Here is a 24490-nt window from a genome sequence, read left to right on the forward strand (position 1 = left end):
CTCTTCACGTATACGCATTCCTAGGTCCCTTTATCAGAGTCCTTGGGCAGAGGTGCTCTTCAGACACCTCTATTTCTGCCAAGGACTCCTTGCAGGAGGAGGGAGAAACCTTGAAGATACTTCTCCCCACTTTGACTAACAGCACTGTCCACACCTAGCCTTATCCCCAGCGCCCAGCCTTCCCCCAACATCAAGGGCTCCCTCAACAGGGAACTGACCCCACATCTGTGCTAATCCACCAAATCTCCACCAGTGTGCTGTCACATGGACAAATAAAATGGGGCTGTCTGCATTTTCTCTGCTTTTTAGAGACTTGCATTTATCACCATAGTACGTCATTAAGGTTTCACTCTTTCATTTGCTCTGTTGCTTTAATCAGCTACTCTAACCCCTGGAAGTTCAGTAGTTCCCAGCTCTACTGAGCGCCTTACAATAACACTAAATATGGTCCTAAAAATCTATAGCTTCATCTACCTTTCAAAAAATAAATGTAGTTTTTAAGTCTCACTTTCCTTTCCTACTCTGATTACATTATTATTTCTACACTGCAAAGGTTTACATTTTCACTCTGTTTTCTAACCATAATTTGTTCCTAACAAGGCAGCTTCATTCCTGGGTTTTCTACTTCGGTTCATCTCTTGCTTTGTTAGATTACGTGATCAAGTAATTTTTTTTCAATAAAGCACTGTGGATAGTATAGTTCATGAGTTGTTGTAGGTTTTTATTTTAGGAAATTTTTCATCTATTTCTGTTAATATTTTTGTTACATTTGTTTTATCATCTTCAGGGCACTAACTATGTTTCTCATGGATCACTTTTGTCTTCAGCAGTTACCACTTGTTCTGCAACATTCTGACCTGTTTTGTTTTCCATTTCATTTCGCTTCATTTTTCTCAAGTTCCACCTGTCATGACCTATTTGCAGCACTAGCCGTTTTACTTTTTGCTACTCTGACATGACTTATTTCTATGATTATTTCATTTTTCTCCTGTTTTGTTTTTTTCAAATGACTGATACTTTTCAAGCCCTATTTATTGTCTTAGTGCTTTTGAACTTTATATACTCATATATTTATTTGAGTTTTTGTTTTGCATATACCATGTTTTATTTCAATGCTTCAAGCTCCCACAGACATGTGTGAAATTTTCTTCTGCTTCTTAATGTTATTTTTCTGTTGTATATTCTGTATGTGAACCGAGGAGTTTGCTGAAAGACAGAGTGAAACTGCAGCAGCTCCATTCAGGTAGTCTGTGGCTGCTCTGTTCCTAGAAAGAACCTGCATTATCCTTTAATCTACGAGCACGCCTCTGTCCCTAACCCAAGTCACATTCAGGGCAGGCAGAAAGCGTGCAGAGGTTGCAATGACCCTTTCAGCCTAGTGATTTAAATTTTTAAGTGTCTATTCTGATTTTGAACAAACAATTACAGGGTATATTGGTCTCCTCCCTTGCCACTCTATCCTTTTTAAATCTGCACAAAATATGTAGAGGTCTGCATGCAGTTTTGCCATCCTCATTCCATTTTTTGTACCAACTCCACTGCACTGACACTGTTCTTCATAGCTTTTGGTTTTGGCTTATGACCAAATCCTATTTTAACTAATAATGATTTTCCACCCCCTCTTTTCTATTCTTTTCTTATTTCTATTAGGAAAAGGAATAAAGTTTGGGAGTAGAAATATATTTTTATGCTACATCCAATGCTACACTCAAAGAGTATGGTGTACAACTTCTGCACTACATAGTAAGTTCTGAAAGACAAAAACTGTATCTTAGTTATATTTATCTTCCCTTAAAAAGCTAAATGCCTTGCACACAGCAAATGTTCAAAGGATCAGTATGTGCTGTTTCATTAAACATAAAATCCCTAAAGCCTTTCGTTGCCCCTAAGTTCTCCATCAACCTTCTGTCCCTTTTTAAACATGAGGTGGGATCTACCAATAGAAACAGACTCTACAATGAAAATGATGATGAAATTAGCCAAGATTTAAAAACAGACATTATCAATATTATCCATTGTTCAAGGACCTAAAGAAAAAAATGAGACAAATTGAAAATATAAAAAGAATTAAATAAAAAAATATCTGAAATGAAAAATTACACAATAAAAAAAATACACAAAACCCTGAAGATATAGCAATATAGTGCGCTTCCAGTAGAACAATAATATGAAAAAATACTTATACACACACAGATATACATACACATACACAAAGCACACATATAAATTAGAGGTAAGTGAAGATAGGAGACAGAAAAAATATTTGAAGCTGTAACAGCCAAAACCTTCCCAAATTTGAATAAAACCAGAAACAAGAAAAGTATTATGAGGTCCAAGCAGTGTAAATAAACAAAAATATACAAAAGCTCATCAAAATAAAATTTGTGGAAACAAGTGATAAAGACAAAATCTGAATTGCAGCCAGAGAAACAAACAATAAATTAGGAGAAATGAAAAGATAATAACTTCTAGTCAGAACTTCAGCAAACCTGGTAACAATGAAAAGTGCTAAAAAATTTTAATTCATTGAATGCTATGAAAATGTCCTTGAAAAATGAATACAACCAATGAGGCAATGAAGATTATATTTCACAATAGAAATATATAAAATCCTTCTCTACTCTGAAAGAGATAAGCTAATTTATCACCTGCCAAATGTACACAACAGGACATGCTAATGGAGGGGTTTCAGGAAGAAAAAACTGTATCACATGAAAAAGCTGTATCACATGATCATAAAAAATGAAGAGTGCAGAAAACAGTGGAAATATAGGTAAATATAAAATATTTTCTGTCCTTTTAAAACCCTTTAAAATATTTGACTACTTAATCCAAACCACAGTAACAACATATTTGGGGGTTTCTAACACATACAGCAGTAAAATGCATGCCAGCAATAGCAAACAGGCAGGAAGGTGAAATGAAAGTACACTGTTATAATTTACAAATGAAATATTATAACGATATTTGAAGATAGCCTCCCATGAATTAAACATACATGTTGTAAACCCTAGAAGAGTTGCTAAGAAAATAAAAGATACGTAATAAGATACACCTAAGAAGAGTGGAGAACAATGAAATATTTTAAAAATGAAAAGGAAGGCAGAAAAAGAGGGTAAAATTTTTTAAAAGATTAAAAAAATAGAAAAGAAATGACAAGGCAGCTGCAGAATTAAGTCTAACAATATTAACAACAAAACTAAAATCAAATGGTACAAATACTCCCATTAAAGGCAGAGATTCTCAGGATAAGTAAAAAAATCAAGACTGAGCTGTATGTTGTCTACAATAAGTCTAACTTCAATATAAAGACAGAGACAGGATAAAATTAAAAGCATGAAAAATATATGTGCACAAATACTAATATAAGAAAGTGGGAGTGGCTATATTACAATCAGGAAAAGTAGACTTCAGGAGAAAATGGGGTAAACAAAGATTTCTTAAGACACAAAAAAGTATCCCATAAAAGAAAAAAGTAATAAATAATTTCTGAACTTTGATAAACTTAGTAAAGGAAATAAAAAGACAAGTTACAAAAGTAGAGAAAATACTTGTTATACATATTTCTAACAAACAACTGGAACCCAGAAAACTTAACTCTTAAAACTAACTCTTACACAAATATACCAAATAATAAAAATTGGGCAAGAAATTACATCATACACGACAGAAATGGTCAATAAGCACATGAAAAGATACTTAATATTGTGCATCATCAGAAAAGTGAAAATTAAACTCACAATACCATAAAAAATTCGTAATGCCACCATATGCTCATGGAGTAGCTAAAATTTCAAAGACTGACAATAGCAAGTGTTGATAAAACGCGAAACAACTAAAACACTTAAACGCTGATTTTGAGAATGTAACATGGTACAAGCCCAATGGAAAACAACTAGCATTTTCTCATAAAGGTAAAGACACTTATCATACAACCCAACAATGATATTCTTAGGTATTTAACCACAAGAAATAACAAAGGTCTACACAAAGGCTTGCTCGTGACTGTTCATAAGAACTTTTTTGTAATAGTCTGAAGCTGGAAACAACCTAAATGTCCACCTATATCATGAGTAGATATACATATTATAGCATATAATATTCCATTCCACAGAATAGTACTCAGCAGTGATAAAAAAGAAACAAACTACTGATAGACACAAAACATGGATAAATTTTTGTACACTAAAAAGTACACTAAATAAAAGTCACAAAAATTACACTTAAGAGTTTTATTTATGATATACTAGAAATCAAAAACTTAATCTGCAGTGCCAAAGCAGATCCGAGGTGAGCTGGGGCTGGGGTCAGAGACTGACTGAACAGGGCACCACGGAGCCCTCCAGGGGCGATGGGTGTCCTAAGTGTAGATTGTGATGGTGGTGGCTCCACTGTTGCATGAACTGGTCAAAACTCACACTTCACCTTCAACTGGGTGCAATTTATTCTGTATAAATGATAACTTCACAAGAAATTTGTATGCAAAATGTTTCACATGAAATTGGGAGAAAAAACAATTTCATGTTGTTGTAAAAATAATGTACTTCGGTGTTCAATACTTCTTAGCTTATCGTATGTGAAATAGCACCTTTAACTTTGACAGGCTGGCTAAAAGAAGTAATAGCAATTTTTTTTTGCTAAGTTGTGCCTTTCTTTCTGAAATTGTAAGTGAACACAATAATGGCACCTGTTTATACCGTGAAGTGGATAAAGACACACTGGCAGCTTTCTCATTGTTAAGCTAATACTGCCTTGTGAATGTATGGTCTACAGAGAAACTGCTGTAGTTTACCCTGCTGATGCTGGCTGACAGAAAAGGAATTTCGAATGTCCTTCCTCCTCCCCTCCCCCCAAAAAGTAATGTCCAGTGACTTCCCTCCCTTGTTTTCACTCCTGCTATATCATACATATATGTAGTACATGAGTATTGCTTAAAAGTAAAGAATTGAACAGAGTTTAATAGAATTACAAAACCAAGTATTTAGAAGTCAAGCATCTTCTTACATTTCAATCCTGTCTCTCAGAGACCAAAATACTGGTCTTGGTCTTTCTCTGTCTCTCAAGCTGGAAATTAAAAAAATAATAAGGCAAATAAAATAGCATGTTATCTTTCAATAGAATATGAAACATTAATTCCTTTCTCCTAAACTTTTTCATTTATATATGACTTATCCTTGAATTTGGATACTAGCATCTTGCAGTGTTTGTCAATCACATTTTCCTCGCCATATACTTATGAAGACAATAATAATAGTCACTCACTTCAATTGTCTTGGCCAGTAACTGTGTGTGAGGGAAATTATACTTGTATACTTCATTAGCAACATTGTTCACGTCAACGGCAGCCACCACATGTGCAGGTACACAGCTTTCTGTAAGGAGAAGTGGGGTATCTTCAAATGTAAAGTCCTTAACATCAACTTGTTCACAACAGAGAGAAGTCAAAAAATTGAATTTTGAAGCACATTTCCTCACTTCCTCAATTGTCTACTGCAGTGATTTTCAACTGGTGTAGGCATGCACCCCGCTGTGCCGCAAAATTTTCTAAAACAAGCAGTGCCTATTTAGTCGATGGCACTGTCCCTTTTGCCCTTAGGCTGCCAAATACAAAAATAACAACAGCCGACACAACAATAGCCATCCAGCATAAATGAATGAAAACTGTACCTACTTTCTGTCAGATCCGCCTGCCACAGAATTATAGTGGTTAGTTTATGTGTGCCAGGAGATGAAAAAGGTTGAAAATCGCTGATCTAGTTGAATCCCAAACTGTCAACTGATGACCAGGCTAGGCATGGAGTGAAGTATTTAGTGCTTCTGGTTCATCTCTCTAACTGCATTCCAGTACCAGTACATATGTATGTATGTATGTATGTATGTGTGTATATATACATATATATGCTTTCACCCTCCATTAATATAGATGCTTAAGTTACACAAAAAATAGCAAAGAGAAGTACATTCGTACAAGCCACATCACTTGGAACCTTAGATAAATTACTATTTGTTCCCCAACTTCTAACACTAATACAAAGCTGCTTCCCAATATCACTGAAAATGCTTTTAGGTAAGTTCAAGGTAAATTTTTTTAAAATAAAAACAGTCTGACTGAGACATAACTCACATACCACAAAATTCACCTGTTTAAGGTTTAGGTAAGTTTTTAAGTGAGAGAAATAGTTAATTGGTGCCCAAATATGAAAAGTTCACAAACCAAATATTAGAAATTTGGACAGACCAAAAGAGACTATGAGAAGAGTAAGCGAAATCATTGCAAGGGCATGCCTTTACTGTCTTTCTGCTAAAGAAAAGCATGTTCAAAATGCTCTTCAGACTCTGCCATAGTCTTTAAAAGGCAGTCTAAATTTGAAGTATGTAAGCTGCTATTATATTTTTCAATTATCACCCTCTTTCTTCCCCCAAACATACACAAAATCAGCTATGTGTATATCCTGTTACAAATCAAAAGAAAATGCAAAGAGTTTTAAAAATAAAAGTATTTGAAACTTCTTAGGAAAACAATCAGAAAAAATATTATAAAGCTACATAGTAGCTCCAAATAGCTACCATATTTCTTTAATACTCATTTGCTGTTAACAGCTTAGATAGCCCAAATATATATTTAAAAAGGAAGGAAGGAAGGGGGGAAGGAAGAAGGAAGGAAGAAATAGGAGAAGCTAGGGTTCATGAAGCAGGCATCTGGAAATAACACAGGAGATGGGAAAAGGGGAAGGCTCACACACATTCAGAAATTACAACCATGCACTGAGGCCTCGAGAAGATGATGCCACAGAAAACACAAGGGCATGTGTCTCTAAGTAAATATATGCTAAATGTCTACTAGGCTCAAGACTCCAGCCTAGGACCAATCACCTCCTTGGTTCCCTACTGCCTTGCATATAGGTCTCCAGAAACTTTGAGATCCAGTCAGTAATATCACAGGTAGCTACTTCCAATTGAGTGTAAATTCAACAACTAGTTACTTTCCATAATATAAATTTTAATTATAAACTGTATCTTTGTTGAAAGCATTAGAGAGATCTTGAAACATAAATCAGGAAGGCTTTCAAACAAACAAAAAGAAAGTATATAAAGATCACTGGCCCTGGCTGATATGGCTCTGTGGATTGAACACTGGCCTGTGAACTGAAAGGTCACTGGTTTGATTTCCGGTCAGGGCACATGTCTGGGTTGCAGGCCAGATCCCTAGTTGGGGGAGTGTGAGAGGCAACCAATTTGATGTTTCTCTCTCTTTCTCCCTCCCTCCCCCTCTCTATGAAAACAAACAAATAAAATCTTTAATACAAAATCACTGTAAAATCACAAATCTATTATTTATGAGGTCTGTCCAGAAAAAGTCCAACCATTGTTAATATAATAGAATGGTTTGTGCAACATTGATGTAACCTGGCAGCCAAGGGGAATGTACTGGAATTCATATGTATGAACTATGACAACCTCACTGCACTAGTCAGTGGAGGCCGTAGATGCCATTGAGTGAGCATGTGTACTGTGTGGCTGTCACATTCAAAATGACTGAGTGAGTAGAGCAACAAATCTGCAACGATATTTGTGTTAAGTTTGAACATTCCTCTGAGGAAACTATTCAGATGATTCACCAGGCTGCAGCTATGGGCACCTGGTGACTGGCAGCTTCATCGCAACAATGAACCTGCTTCTGCATCAGGTCTCATACACAGTGTTTTTGTGAAACATCAAATCACCCAGGTGACTCAGCCCAGATTTGGCACCCTGCAACTTCTGGCTTTTCCCAAGAGTAAAATCACCTTTGAAAGGGAAGACATTTCAGACAGTTGATGAAATTCAGGAAAATACAATGGGGTAGCTGATGGCAACTGAGAGATCTGTGTAAGGTCCCAAGGTGCCTACTTTGAAGGGCATCATTGTCCTATGTACAATGTTTCTTGTATCTTCTGCAATAAATGTATTTTGCACATTCCATGTCTCGATACCTTCTGGACATTCAGGTCAAGAACTAAGCTGCTTAACCATCATAAGAGCTCAGAATTTAAATAAACTTTACAGAACTATTTAACTGTTTTACTAAATAAAATACGTTGTGATCTGCAAGACGCAGCCTGCTTGCATTTCCACTTATGTGCAGCAAACTGAGAGTGCCTGGAGTTGGTAGATACGACTTTTTCTTTCTTTCAGGCTGGTTGAAAATCCACAGTGACGTGCTGGGTCTGTACTATAATTAGTAATTAATTTTCTGCTCTTTTTTTACGTGCTTGGAAGATACAAAATCTGACAAACGGCAATCACCAAATGACTGCTTCATGTGGTGACTCAAGAACAGATGAACTGGAAACTCTTTCTCAGGAACAACGGGTATTTAAGTCAGTAAACCAGCGCACTGTTTGCACTGACTGATGCACGTTTCAGGCTGTTGCAAAATTAGGATCTGCTTAAGTGACATGAGACACTCAAGTCAGAAAAATGCAATATAAATAATTTTAATTAAGTAATTAATTTATTTCTAAAGTATTTTTATTAATTATGCTTTATAATTTTCCCAATAAATAATTTTAAAAGGTTGTCAGATTGAATCTGCAAGGAAAGAATAAGTGGTATCATGCTCCCACTGCTATGATCAGTGAACTAAAAAGGACAGATTTAGTTACATAAGAGAAACTTTTAGGTGAGATGTCAGAAATATCACTGACAACATACACATAATTCCTGCTCTCAAATATGTTTCTTATTAAAGTAGGAAAGAATCACACACAGAGAGACATCATTTGAATAGCAATAAAGTTCCTTCTTATTCCCATCACTCTTTCTGGAAAAGTTATGGGGAAGAACCTCTGATCAATAGTAATTTAAAAAATGTATTCTTTTCCTTCTTTATAATTTATTTTCTGATCTACACCTCATATAGGTGAGTAATTATTTGAATTACCTCCACAAAATTACACCTGAGACCATTAATCAGGTATGTTAACACTGACACCTAGTTGCCAAGTGCAAGATCAGTTGAATACATTCAACATCTATTTCCTCTCATTTAAAGTAATACCTTAATTAAGAATAAAAACTAAGAAAAAAACAGACTTGCAAGGATTCTAAATTTAAAATCATTGCCAAATATTTCATCACTATGAGCAAAATACATTTCTTGTTCCATTTTTGAGGGTTTTTTCATTTCAAAAATAAGAAGTAAATTATTTCTGTGAATTAAATAAAATAAATAAGTTTGAAAAAATTAATCCTTAGAAGTTTAGCTAATAGTCAACCCTAACCAATTTACTTTGGGTGAAGACATACTTTAGATCACTGTTACTAAGGTCTGACTGAATACCAGAGCCCATCAATGGGACAGTGGACGGGACTGTGTAAGATGTACGTATGACTGTTTGAGACGTATACATAGATGTATGCATAGAGGTGGGGAAGTGGAATGTCAATTAATGTTGTTTTACAGGTACACTGAGGGAGTTTACATAGAAAGGAAAATAAAGATGCTATGTCAGATAATACAAAGAGAAGCAGAGGCCATGAATCTTGAAGAGGACCATGAGGAAAGATATTAAAGTATAAGAAATCTTTCTAGTAAGCCTCTAGAAAAGTCCATTTAAAATGGTGTTGGCATAATGAAATAGTCAATACCCATAGTGCTCCCTCCCCTTCTACCCCCATACCATGCCATAAGCTTCCCTGTGCGGAAGAAAAGCAAGAGGAAAGGCAATTTTGCTAGAGACCACACAACCCTGCACAGCCCTGCATTACCTGTATTAGTTATATAGCCTTGGGGGTTGCAGGGAGTCTCAATTTCTAGGGACATAATCTGGTCCCCAAAAGAAAGTTTAATAGGTAGTTGAAATCAGACTTGAAATTCTAGAATAGCTTAGTACAGCAATTTTCAACCTTTTAAATCTCACGGCACACATAAACTAATTACTAAAATTCTGTAGCATACCAAAAAATATATTTGACAGTCTGACCAAAAAAAGGTATAATTTTGAATGATTTATAAAAATAATAATAGTAATTACCCACCCTTTTTGCTCCAAAGTGATTTCTCAAAAAAATCAGGTGCCTATACTTATATATAAAGATTTCTGGCACCAAGAGTTAACCAATCAGATGCAGTTTTATTATGTGATATGACAAGTAAGATGCAACTCTACTCTATGCCCTATATATTTATGGTTCAAGACAGGGCATTCATACTGGATGGCTATAGCTGTATTGGCTGTTGTCATTTTCTTATTTGAAAATATAAGAAAAAAGAGGTCAGTGCCCTCTGACTAAATTGTCAGATATTACGTGTTGTAAAAGTTCTTGCGGCACAGTTGGAGATCACTGGCTCAGTACATGGGTAATGAACTGCAGTGATGAAAATATTCTGTATCTGTGCTGTCCAATATGGTGGTCCCCAGCCACATGTGGTTACTGAGTGATTTCACATGGCTGGTTCAACTGAGGAACTGAGTTTTAACGTAATGTAATGTAATTTGATTTAATCCATTTAAACCTCAATAGCGCTGTATGCTGAGGCTGCCACACTGGACAGCACAGTTCGGGGTGCTGTCAGCAGCAATCCTGGATGGAGGTGTCGGGCAGCGTGGGTGTCATGGCAGCCCATGGAGTGAGAGACATTCACGTTCAGTTTTGGGATCTGACACTTATTAAATATATACCCTTGGAAAATTTAATTTTCCTCTCCAGACCTCAAATTCTTTACCAATGAAGTGGACATAACAGCAGTTCCCAAAAAGGGCTGGCTGCTCTAAAAAGTAAAAGAGCCCTGTCCAGTGAGCCGGCGAGTTGGAATGCTGTCCGTACACCAAAGGGTTGCAGGTTTGATCCCAGACAGGGCCTGTATGGAGGCAATGGATTGATGTTTCTTCTCACATCAATGTTTCTCATGTTTCTCTCACCCTCTCTCCTGCTTCCTCTCTCTCTCCCCAAAAGCAGTAAACATACCCTCATGTGAGGATTTAAAAAAAGTAAATGAAATAAAATATGTAAAGTACCTAGTATATAGTGGATTTGCAATAATTATTAAAACTCCTATTCATTGCCTGACCTGTAACTGGAATATTATAGACTAAATAGACAAAATAATAATTATGATGATTTTAATTGTTGTTATTATTACTTTATTAAACCTAACAAATCATACTAGTGAGAAAAGTTTAAGAGATATACTGGTTCACCTGGGTGAAAATTTCAGGAAAGATAATTCTTAAAGATTTTAGGGTGACATAAAAAGGGATCTTCACAAATTACAATAACTACATGGTTCCAATCTCTACTATGAAATACAAAGAGAAAATGGACTAAAATTTAATTCCAAAACATCAGCATTAATAAAAGGAAAAACCACTTCTGGCCAGGATGGAGGCACAGGTAGATATACTTTGCCTCCTTGTACAACCAAAAGAGGACAACAACAAATTAAAAACAAAAAAATAACTGGAATTGCCAGAAAACTGAACTGTACAGAAGTCCAACAACCAATGAGTTAAAGAAGAAATATTCATCCAGACTGGTAGGAGGGGCAGAGATGGGCAGCCAGGGAAGAGAGGACATGCGGCAAAGCAATGGCTGGTGGACCAGGCAGTCCACATCTGCGTGCAGGTAAACCAGGAGGAAAAACTGGGGAGCAAGATAGACCGTGCAACCCAGGGTTCTGGTGCAGAGAAATAAAGCCCCAAAACCTCTGGCCATAAAAACCTGTGGGCATTGCAGCAGCAGGAGAAATTCCCAGCCTCATTGGAGAGTTCATTGGAGAAACCCACAGGGTTCTAGAATATACACAAAACTACCCACCTGGATACCAGCACCGGAAGGGCCCAATTTGCTTCTGGGTAGCAGGGGAAGTGACTTGAAAGCCAGTAGAGAGCCGAGAAGCAGCAACAATTGTTCCCTCTTGGACCCCTCCCCCACATACAGCACCACAGTGTATCATGGGTTGCCCTTCCCTGGAAAATACCTAAGGCTCCGCCCTTTACAATGTAACAGGCACACTGAGACAAAAGGTATAGCACAAATGAAAGAACAGATCAAAACTCCAGAAAAAAATACCACTAAGTGATAAAGAGATAGCCAATCTATCAGATGCAGAATTCAAAACACTGGTCATCAGAATGCACACAGAAATGGTTGAGTATGGTCACAATATAGAGGAAAAAGTGAAGGCTATGCAAAGTGAAATAGAGAAAAATATACAGAGAACCAACAGTGAAGGGAAGAGAACTGGGACTCAAATAAACAAGTTGGAGCAGAAGGTAGAAATAAACATTCCACCAGAACAGAATGCAGAAACAAGAATTCCAAAAAATGAGGAGAGATTTTGGAACCTCTGGGACAACATTCAATGTTCCAATATCATAGGGGTACCAGAAGGAGAAGAGGAAGAGCACGAAATTGAAACTTATTTGAAAAAAATAATGACCAAAAAGTTCCCCAGTCTGGTGAAGGAAATAGACATGCAAGTAAAAGGATGATTAGGGAGTCCCAAAGAACTTGGATCCAAGAAGAAACACACCAAGTTACATCATAATTAAGCTACCCAAGATTAAAGATAAGGAGAGAATCTTCAAAACAGCAAAAGAAAAGGAGACAGTTACCTATAAAGGAGTTCCCATAAGGCTATCAGCTGATTTCTCAAAAAGAAACCTTGCAGGCAAGAAGAGACTGGAAGGAAGTATTTGCAGTCATGAAATCCAAAGACCTACATCCAAGACTGCTCTATCCAGCAAAGCTTTCATTTAGAATGGAAAGGCAGATAAGGTGCTTCTCAGATAAGGTCAAGTTAAAGGAGTTCATCATCACCAAGACTTTATTATATGAAATGTTAAAGGAATTTATCTAAGAAGAAGAAGATGAACAAAACAATGAATAGTAAAATGACAACAAACATAATTATCAACAACTGAACCTAAAAAAAAAAAACCAACAAACTAAGCAAACAACTAGAACAGGAACAGAATCCCAGAAATGGGGATCACATGGAGGGTTATCAGTGGGGAGGGAGAAGGGGGAGAATGAGGAAAAATGTACAGGAAGCATAAATGGTACTAGGAAGCATAAATGGTAGGTACAAAATACACAGGGGGAAGTTGAAAACAGTATAAGAAACAATCCATGGACACAAACTAAGGGGAGGGAATGCTGGTGGGAGAGGGATGCAGGGTGGAGGGGAATAAAAGAGAAAAAATGATACAACTGTAATAGCATAATCAATAAAATATATTTAAAAATAAAAGGAAAAACTTTCCTAACCCTGCTATCAAATGCTGGCATGAAAGAGGAAAATAGATATAAAGAGAAATATTTTTCAAAAGAAGGCAGAATCTCTTCTCTCCAGGATATTTATTACTTGTCTTACCCCATGTAGAAGACAGTCCAACTAAACAACCTTCTAAAAATACCTTCTATCCCCAATACTCTATGAATGTTTAGGAAAGAGTCGACCTTCAGATAATCTTTCTCTACCTACCATTTTTTGACAACAATCTTGGTTTTTTTCTCCCCAATTACCTGGTTAGAAACTACAGAATTGACATAAGAGAAATGTTCATCTATGGTTAAGTTTGTCTATGAATAGACAAACTCTTTTCTAACTAATATTTTTTTAAAAACGTATAAAGGGATAATAATAGTAAATCTATAATTACACCGTGACAAATAATATAAAGTTTCTGTTTCCATATTGAGTGATGATATAGAGAAAATGTGATTTGTAGGTACCAAACTACAAAAATACTGTAATAAATGCTTAGTTTCTCCTTCTAATCATATATACTCATTGGAGAGAAATTGCAGTCATGTCACAGACAAAGCTAGATCTTAGGTGAAATCCTGCTACATCTTTTTTTGATGATATCAGTCTTCAAATCCCTTGCCCTTTTTCAAACTACCTAAGCAATACACAGATATGAGTCAAACACTACACAAATGAGTATTTTTTTTAAAAAGTATAGAAAGTGGATAGGAAACGTCATCTTCGTATGATAGAATTCAAAGATCTTAATTGCTCACAAACGCCCAGTCTCTCTGACTTCATCACATGCTTTCTAGTCATACTATCTGAGCAGAAATTATTTGTCTATCCCAACACTTATTTTTCCATTCTCTTCAATAACCAAACATCATATGTATTCACTGTGGCAATGCCCCAGGTAAAAGTGTAATGGAATGCAGAGCAGGGGCCCCAAAATATAGAAAAATTCCCCACACCCCATGGTTGGAGTGTAGGGGGAAGGGGATGAAATAGCTTAAGATACTTTGCATTTTTATGGCAAGTTGATCGCTAGTTAATAGTTGTGCTACCACCCAGGCAAAGGATTACTTGACTTTGAGAGCATTCAGGGATCAGGACACAGCCAGGGGAGGTGGAGGCCCCAGTGTCACCAGTGACTCTTGCCCTGACTAAAGATGGCAGCCAAAAGAATGTAAAAGATACAGGGGAACTGGCAAATGTAGTGCATTGTAGGAGGGGCCAGATATAAGGTCACGTAGGCAGCTCCAGGTTAGCACTTAAAATAAGGGCAGGCAGAGAGAGGAGACAGGTTTACCATGGGGTAGTGAGGAAGCAACAAGAAGTCATGCTGGCCAGTAGTCAAGATTCTGCCATGTGGCCAGGTGTGGTAGGGAAGAGGCAGCGATGAGGAGATGCAGCCGTGGGGGCTGCAGTGTAGGAAGCAGGCATACCAGTCTGTAGTTTGTAGGAGATGGAGTAAGGAAGAGGAGACTCACTGGGAAACCTGCCTGGAGAACATGGTGGCAAAGCTGATGGAGCTGGAAATTGTGGGGACCTGTCTAACCAACCAGGGACCGTTGGGAGACGCCTGGAATGCTGAACTATGGCCAGGATTGCTGAGAACTTTTGTAGACTTTTGTACATCTGAAGGACTACAGAGAAGACACTTTCTTGGGACATGTGGTTTCCCGACTTCACCACGATCCATACAACCTGGCACATGTTTTCTTGGACTACCACATGGAGGCTGAGAACAATGTACCCCGATCCAGAAGGAGACAGCTGGTGCAAGAGGGTGGTGATGCTGAAAACCCACCAGTATACTTTCCAGAGGGGATGGAGAACTGTTTGCATAACTGGCTTAAGAAGAGATAAGGATATGGGGAACTTTGGGGCATGTTTTTGGTTTAAAGCCAGGTGGGGAGGAAGGGAAATGCTGGGTCTTGTGGGAGAGGGGGGCTCTGAGTAAGAGTGCTCCCAGCCCTCTGAGGTTGGAATCCTGTAAAAACCTGTTTTCCTCAACACTGATTGTTGGGTCATGCATCAGGGCACCCAGTACCTGAGCCCTGGTTTGCTTGGTTATAAAAGGACTGTATCCCACCCCCTCTGCAGCTGGAGGGCTATGGAGCTAAGTTCTGACCACTGAGGTATGTACGTAGACGTGTATCTCCCTCTTAGAAAATGTTTTTTTTAAGAGGGTGACAGATGCTATTGCTTTCTGGCCTTCCGACTATTGGTTTGGAAAATAAATAGGACTGGATCCAGTCCAGTCCTATTATCCTTTGCAAGGGCTGGATCTCTAAGCAACATGTTAGGCCATGAAGAGGACAGCCACTCCACAGACCTGGCAAAGCAAAGAGCTGGAAGGAATGAGGATTTGAATGATTTCACAAAGTCCCATAGCAGCCCTTGGTTGCCACCATTAGACTTATTTTCTATGAGAAAGAAACAAACTTCTACTTCCTTTTAGTAATTACTGTATTGGGTGTTTTTACCATTGACAGTCAAATCTAATCCTAACAGATAGCTCAAGTGTTTAGATGGTATGCACGTGTGTCTGTATTTTATAATGGGAGATGGTCAGAGTTCTATGGACATGTTTATTTATAAACTACATGTATCACTATGTGGAACACAATGTCAAGTTTTTAAAAAATTAAAGTATCAAATGCTCTTTTTTCTGAACTCACGAGTAAATTTACACTTAAGGAGTTTGCCAGGGTTCTTTTGTTAGATTCTAGCCACATCATTTACTGCTTACAAGTCTGGTAATTCACCAAATGCCTTCCTGATAAAATCCAAAATTCTTAGCACTATCTGAACCCTGGGTACCTATATAACCTCCCCTCTCAACACTGTCCCTTGACCAACCCTACACTCTCTTCCAGTTCACACCTGCCACACTCATCACATACACTTTTCTCTCAGGTAATAGCAAACTATTTATCATGTCCCAAAGGGGTCATATTTCTCAATCTCAGTGTTTCTGCACATGGTTAACAGACCTATCCTACCCTGCCCAACCTCTGACATCATCTCTCCAGTTCTTGGTCATTCTTACTGGTCCCTCGGGACTCACATAGCTCAGGCATCACTCCTCCAGGAAGCTTTCAGAAGGGAAGCTTCACATTTACCCCAGGACACTGTCTTTTTCACTAGACTACGTGGTCTGACGGAGACAAGCCATGTCTCATGCGTCTGGGTACTCTCATTACCCAGACACTGCCGTAAATGGTGCCCACAGGCCCTCAATAAACACCTCTGGACCAAAGAGATGCACGAGTATGAGTGAATTTGATTTCTAAAATCAGCTCCTGAATACTGTTGACTACCTTCTTCACTGTCCTATTCCTAAGAACAGAACTGGCTTACAGATTCTCTATGAAGCCTGTGCTTATGTGATTATCCATGTGTACCACAAAGTTCACCTTTAAGTAGGTTGACATTTAAGTCAAATATTTCCCTAGGAAAGGAAGTAAGTTTGCAGAATGGCCTACAAAATTCTATTTATCTTACAAATATCTTAAATACAGCACCAACAGCGCCGCAGTCCAGCAGTCAGCATTTGGGATAGTACTTGTACTGGTCACTCATTTGGGTACCGAGAATATAAGATGAGTGGACATTTGTGTTCTGCTTTGCCAGCATCTATGCCCCTTTTTCTGCTAACAGTCCCAGATTTTCTTTGGGGGTCTTCCCTCACTAACTGTCAAAGTAGCTCAGGCAGCCTCAAACTTTCGACTCCCAGTTTTGATGAAAGCATGAAGCAGCTGCTCAATAAGACTTGCCGGAGTGGTTTCAGGATGAGCACAGAACTGAAGATAACCAGGCACAAGGGGGAATGGCTGGCTTTTCCATGGGTAACTAGGAAGAGATACTTGATCTTTCTCACTGAGTTTAACCTTGGAAGGATATAAGTTCAGAGGCTACTTCACGCAACAAGAGAAGAGTGTATATAAAAATACACTCAATCCAGAAGGAACAAGGCTGAGATATATAGAGCTTCTGGTGACATGAAGTAAGTCCCATCTTCAAACTCTACCCCAAACCAAGCTTACATTTGGGCTTCATTATTACAGGAGTACTTACAACTTTTATGTAAACCAGTTTGGGTTGAGTTTTCTGTAACTTGAAAATAACAGTTCTAACAGGCATTCAAAGGAACACACTTAAAATATCATTTGTCACTATGAGGAAATGCATTTCACATTCCAACTTGGCAAGCAGAGCAACACCAATGCCAAAAGCTTTGTGAATGAGCAACTAACTATCTACAAAATAGAAGCACTTCTCTTTAAATGTCCTAAATTGAGGCAATAGTGGCAGGAGTCCCAATTTGGGGAGCCAGGGCTCCATTATGGGGCTACCCAATTGCCTAAGCTTATATACATACTCTAAACAAATCAATATGCTGAAAACTATCTGTAACCTGTAATCTCCAATGTCTTTTAAAAAAGCATGCAATATTTTCAGTAGTACAGTCAGTCTTATTGATTCTTATAAAATTCAAGTTCTGAAATTAAAAACAATTAAAATAGACACTTCATCTACAGACAATTCAAAAAAAGAATTTAAAATGATCAGTTAACTATAAAATGATCAGCTAACATACTGAATCTTCCTAATAGTGACAAAAATCCACATTAGTCAATTTTGACTATCAGACTAGCACAGATGTTATAAGATGAACACTGTCTAGCACTAGCAAGTATTTAAGAATATGTGCCCTTCCTCGTGTTGGCTGCAGTATACACCGATTCGACCTTTCTATTACTAGACTTCCCTATTCAGCTTCTAACAATGTATGCTAAGGAAACATTTGGACAAGAAAGTAAAGGTGTAACTCTTAAGACCATGCCCGTGAGACTAAACATGTTGAAAATGACACCCATATATATTGACATGTAGTGATGTACACATTTTTAAGTACAAAAGGCCAGTTACTAAATATCCTGTGGAGTAAGGATCCAAGTTTTATGATGTGTTCATGTGTGTGTCTGTGTGTGTGTGTGTGTGTATGTATGTATGTGTATGTGTATATATATACCTATACACGCACAGTGAGAAAAAAACAGCAAATGTCAACACATGCTCTCTTGGTGGTAGAGGTGAAATTTGGAGGTAATTCTTACTTTTCCCCTTAAACTTTTTTGAATTATTTGGATTTTTCTCTTTACAATAAATATATAGTCTTTTTATAATCAGTAGAAAGCAAGCAATTTTTTAAATTTTGGAACAAAAGAATTCAATACTTCTCTTGCTGTGACCCCAAGAAATAACAAAAGTAACATAAATATCAGGGATAGAAGAGCCCAGTCCCATCTGGCAACTGTCAAAATGTTCTCTGTATCTAGGAGTCTGCTTCTGTTCTGCTTCTTTTGTTTTTCAGGTTTAATTATTTTTTTTAAATATTTTATTTATTTATCTTTAGAGGGGAAGGGAAGGAGAGAGGAAGAGAAACATCAATGTATGGTTGCTTCTTATGCATCCCTTGCTGGGAACTGGCCCCTGCTGGGAACTGGCCTGCAACCCAGGCATGTGCCCTGACTGGGAATCGAACTACGATCATCTGGTTCACAGGCCCCTGCTCAATCCACTGAGCTACACCAGCCAGGGCTTTAATTATTGATAGATATGTATTTATTGCATTTTATTGTTTATATTTTTCCTTCTTTTTCTTAAAGAAGAAATAAAAGTCACCCTCCCATCATATTCCCCATGAAAATATCCAAAATTAGATACATGGCCATTTTCAACATAGATGTTGAAAAAATGTAGCTGAAATATTTAAATAACCTCATATTACATAAACTTAATTCATTAGAGAGGCAGCAGGAAGGCTCTGTGGATCACAGGGTCATCCAAGGAAGGCAACTCTGCAGAGGCCACACACCTGCTTTGGACAAGCCTGGGGTTAGAGCACTCCGGGCGGAGCCTACAGCAAAGGCCATAATGGAGAGGAATACAGAGAAATAGGACCAGCGGGCCTGAAAGAGAACGAGGGGAAGAATGGCAGATAATGCTGAAGAGGCAAACAGAAGCCAGACCTCAAATGTCTATTGAGAAGATGGGACTGTGATCCTAACCTCAAATGGAAGCCAGTTAAGCAAAAAAGTGACATGATCCAGTTTACTGTGCAAAAAGGGCATCTGTTGCTACGTGGAGATAGGGGTGGAGTCAGAAAGCAGAGTGGAAGCAGGGGAGGAGTTGGAAGGAGGAGGAGGAGTTGGTTGGGAGGAGGAAACTATTTTAAATAAGAGATGGTATAGCTTAGATACAGGGTGGTGGCAGTGGTAACAGAAATAAATATGTGTACAGCACTAATTCAGGTTGAATTGGCTGATAGGAGAGAAAATGTTTAATTGTTTAATTAATCAAAAAATTCACATTAAAATTATACAATCACCCCTATCAAATTAGCAAGTTAAAAATGTATAATACAAATTCAAATGACTATGTAGTTGAGGGAGGGACTCATACTAATAATTTTTGACTTAGTAACTGTTACATAGTCAGTCTTTTTTGTTGTACAAATTAATTTGACTTTTAGAAAACATACTTAAAGAGAAAATCAGGATTTATGCTCAAGGATTTAACTGTAGCACATTTACTTGCAAAGAAGACAGGGAATTATCTGATATTCAACACTTCAGGAGTGGCTGAATTACAGTTTAAAGGACTAAGAAACATTTAAAATCACAGTTTACAATCTGGAGAAAATGCTGGCATTGTACAATCTTACAAAATTAACTGAAGAAGCAAATAGTACCAGAGTTTTCTTTTCTAGTAAGTTATCATGCTAGTAAGTCATGATATGACAACTGAATATAGAGAACTAGCAAATAATTGGTAATAAAAATTTAACAATAATCTAGAATCAAAACTTAATAGATATTCTCAGAAAACTTACATGCTTAGCCCACTACACATTGTCTGTATCTTACAGTATCAACCTCTTGTTACCCTTATACTAAATCAGGAAGCAGGGAAAGTTTCAGTTTTCTGGTTGTTATAGTAACTTAAGTATAAACATGCCCATTCAAAATCTGTTACTATATCTCCAATGCCTACACAGTACCTGGTGCAGAACAGGAGGTTGCTCAATCCATATTTTTTAGTGAATGTCACAAAAAACAAAAAACAACAAAAAACCTTTTCAGTTCCAACTTAGCACCAAAGAAATTTAAAACGTCAAAATGGAAGGGGTAGATAAAACCAATAGTGATAACAGCAATTTATAATATTTTAAGTGGCTACAATGCACCAAGCATTATTAAACACTTTATGCGGCTTGTCTTCCCTCCTCATAAGAATCCTTAGCTGAAAGAATTACTCTTGACATTTTTAAAACCTGGAAACGGATTAAAAAATGTTAAAGAACTAGTCCAAGGTCACACTGCAACTAAGTTTGAATTCAACTCTTCTCACACCTAAATGTAACCTAGACATGATGTTCCAAGCATTTTCAGTGATCACAAGTGACAAGATTACTCCTTTATGCTTCCCCTACAGTTCTTGGTGTCCACTAACTTCTACCTTTTTTTTTAGTTTCATTATTATTTATTTGAGTATTTCATGTTTATTTTATTTCACTTTGCTTTTGTTTGTGTTTTTCTAATCTGGCCATATGCCTTGTGTATTATCATAAACATTTTCAGAATACATGATTAGATTAATGCATTTCCACTTTCCCTCTTCTTTGTTGTTTTTTATTGTTGTTCAATTACAGTAGTCTGCATTTTCCCCCACCTTTTACCTTTTAGTTAACCCTTTGATGAGTCCTGCGGCACCAGAGGAGACCTGCTCGGCGACCTCCCCTCCCCCACTGTGACTTCCCTGAGGGGCGGGGACCCACTCGCCAAGGCTCTCAGTGACTGTTGCCCTAGGAATTGGGGACTGGCATTAGGCAGGGGCCTCACCACTCTACTCTGTGGGCTTCATTCTAATTTACCTTTATAGCCTAGCCTTGCGGATCAGGACTCACAAACTGACAAAATGAGTCCTCTAAGGTGCCGCAACTGCCCTTGGGAACAAAGATCAGGATGGGAAGAAGGGAGTCTTGGCCTGGAGCAGCTGGAAGAGGCGGCCCGCTGACAGTTTCCAGGACAACCAAGTTCCCCCCTCCTTCCGCGGTCTCCACCCCTCGCGTCTGGCGGCTCCGCCCCTCCCTGGAGCCTGAGCTCTGAGAAGTGCTCAAGCGGGAACAAAGGGAGGGGGGCTCTGTGCACTCTCACCTTTTAGTGCTTGGTGCATGCCCCCAATGCCGCTGTACAGCTCCAGAACCCGCAACGGCTCCATCCCCACGCCGTCGCAGCCACTACCACCACCTCCTCCTCCTCGAAACTAGGCCTACCGGTCCCTCATTTTCTCCTCCCTCCGTCCGCCCTGCTCCCAGGCCTCGGGTTCCGTGGCTTTTCAGTTCCGACCTTTCCAGCATCGCAGGCTGAGGGCTTCACTAGGCAGCATTGTGGTTGGGGACTGCCAAGGGTCAGCTGGAGAACAAAGGGTATATAACAGAGAGGGCTCCTAAATTAAGAGCAGCTACTCTGTGGCCTCGTTTACACTTCATCATCTTTCTAAGGAGTTTTCCTGGGCTTTGGCCGGGGGGCGGGGGGGGGGGGGGGGGGGGGGGGGGGGGGGGGGGGAGGATTCTGGAGCTCAGTGGAGGGGCAACATTTGCCTTTGACTCAAATTAACAAAGTTTAGAATCTAAAAAACTCACTTTTCAGGCTTGCTGCTTTTCCAAAACTCCCTCAAATGCCTGAATTGTTCCAACATTTCTTCCATTATGCTTGCACACATAACCCGTGCTTGGGGTTACAGAGAGAAATCAGATCAGCCTCTTCTCCAGGGAAGGTCCCAGTGACAAGTGTGGAAATAGCATGTGTGCAGCAGAGCCCTGCTGCTTGATGTAATTGTTAGTGGGGTTAATTGTATTTTAACTTGGGAAATACCCCCAATATAGGATCTGCTATCAATATATAAAGTAGGACAACCAAGGACCTCCAAGTGCTAGGGCCTTGCATCTCCCAGATGGTCCAGTGAGGAAATTGTTAGAAGCTGTGTTACAAATGAAAAAAAATGGCCATATGCTGGAGAGGAAATGTTCTCATTGTGACATAGCCTTCCATTGTTCCCATTACGGCCACAGGTTTTGTTAGAAAAAAATTAGGAAGGACCACTTTTAATAAGTTAACTGATTTGTTAGAAATTTTGCACATGTGCTAATACAACAACTAAAAAGTGTGACTACTGTTATCTGAATTGCTGAACATTTTGATGTGTCCAATGAATATTTAAATTGTAACTATGTACTGGCTTTTAAATGTTTTGCATTTTTTGGTCACTTATTTCAGAAAAGAAGGGTTGTGTGGTAGAAAAATAGTAGAGAGCTGAGTTTAGCCCTGGCATTGCCAATAATTGGCTGTGTGTGACTTTGTACTGAGCCTGGTTTCCTCATCTGCAAAATAAAGGGGAAGGAAGAAAGGGAAATGATTGCTGAGATCCATGCAGTTCCAGGTTTCCGTGTCTGTCTTAGTACTTGAAAAGGGTGTCTGGATTTGGCCACATTAATTATCTGCTCAAATTGAAATTATCTAGAAAGTAGATATTTTTAAAATCTGCTTTAAGCAAATGTAGTCTTAAAACAACTAAGAAATCATACACACACTAACATATAGAATGCATGAAGTATTTTTTCCTAATATGTATTATATAATAGCAGTACCACCAATACATATCAGGACATATAAAGGGAGCTATTTGGTCACTGTGATTTATATACAGTCAATGATCAACATATTAAATAAATCTAGAATCTGTTTATCATTAGTGCTATGAGTCCAAATAAATTGATTAAGGATCTTACCCTGGAGGGGAGAGACAGACCAAAACATGTGGGAGAGTTCATGAAAAATACCAACTTCCTTAGGACGGAAGGTAGAATCCCATCCCCACACAGGCTGACTATAAGCTATTCATTCTGATAGGTAAGAGTCTTCCCAACAGAATCCCAGACTTAACTTTCATTTGTGAACTTTGACTTCTGCCCTTGAATTCTCTGCAACCCAGACTGTTTAACATTCCCCAAGCCCCATTTCCTGCTTACATTCATTAGCCTGCTTAGAATTCTTCAAGACCCACACTTCAAGTGGAACCTTCCTTCCAGACTCCCAGGGTAGAAACCCAGCTTGTTTCACTTCCTTAATCCACATGCCCCACCCTCCCAGTTCTGTGAAATACAGACTCCACCTGCTTCTATCACTAACTCCTTTCAGTTCTCTCTAGCCTGCTTTTGACTTCCCATATGCCACATCGTCTCTTTATGCAGTATTTCTCCTCTAAAGCCTATCATGCATGATAATCATTTCAAGAATGTAAACTTTCTCCACAACCACAGTTTACAACTATCTCCATGGAAGCATCTGTATATGTTAGGCCCCCTTGAATTAGGTATGCAGTCCCTCCCAATCACTGGCACAAGTTTTGTGGATTGGGGGGTGGAAAGGGTGCCACAATCAGGACTAGTTGAGGATGACTGTAGGATAGGCGGATAAGTTTTAAAAAGAAAAAATACATTGATTACTCTTTCCCAAAGAAAATCCCAAATGTTCTCAAAGGATTAAAAAAAAAAGGTTTCTAATCCTATAGTTTCCCATAAAGTCATCCTCAATGATAAAACTAGTCAAACTTACATGCTCATCAGAGAAACACTTTTTGAAAATACAAATATCAAAACTTGGACTTCGGGATATTCAGTGCAAATAGAGAAAATGCATTTGCAAAAAAAAATGCTACTTGTCACCTGGCATATGTGAAGTATATCAGAAATAATTAAGGGGCACAGTATAATTCTAAAGGTTATATTAAAATGATAATAGCATACGCTCAATTATTTAAGGGATCATTATATAACTTGAAATCTAATGCTATTCTATTCTTCCTCCCCTGCTTATTATTTCTCTGATCACTAATATCTAACAAAATTAAACACATGTCTCCCAAATGCTTAAAATACTTTTTGCAATCCTCTTTGGGATTCCATGATCCATACAATGCTTTATTCCCCTGGGAAATGTGATGTGGATTCCTGTACAGGCTCGCCTACAGGGAGAGCATACCCCACTTATGCCAATTTGAATAATGAATAAATTACATTCTGGTTTTACACGCAAAAAGAATGGTCTATGAATTGCATGAAAAATAAAAAAGTACTCATACGGGAGTAAATTGGCAATAAATGTCCCGAAGAGAGAA

At 38.2% G+C, this 24490-nt stretch overlaps 1 protein-coding gene across 4 annotated transcripts in view; it reads right to left on the bottom strand.

The window, feature by feature from the left end:
- The window catches only part of TRDMT1 (tRNA aspartic acid methyltransferase 1), a 44142-nt gene extending 22559 nt beyond the window's left edge, over positions 1–21583 (bottom strand). For 2 of the 4 annotated variants that reach the window (XM_037060775.1, XM_037060774.1), the window contains exons 1-2: positions 21469–21583; positions 5263–5372 (exon numbers count right to left, since the gene is read on the bottom strand). In XM_037060775.1, the coding sequence (XP_036916670.1) occupies positions 5263–5372; positions 21469–21532 (174 nt within the window). In that variant the 5' untranslated portion in view covers positions 21533–21583. Of the gene's footprint in view, positions 1–5262; positions 5373–21185; positions 21246–21468 lie in introns of those variants that run through there. The other 2 variants (XM_037060776.1, XM_037060777.1) reach the window with 2 other exon arrangements.
- Positions 21584–24490: the final 2907 nt, after the last annotated feature.

Source organism: Sturnira hondurensis, unplaced genomic scaffold (assembly GCF_014824575.4).
Source record: "Sturnira hondurensis isolate 20B ecotype Veracruz unplaced genomic scaffold, ASM1482457v3 Scaffold0012488, whole genome shotgun sequence".
Lineage (NCBI taxonomy): Eukaryota > Metazoa > Chordata > Mammalia > Chiroptera > Phyllostomidae > Sturnira > Sturnira hondurensis.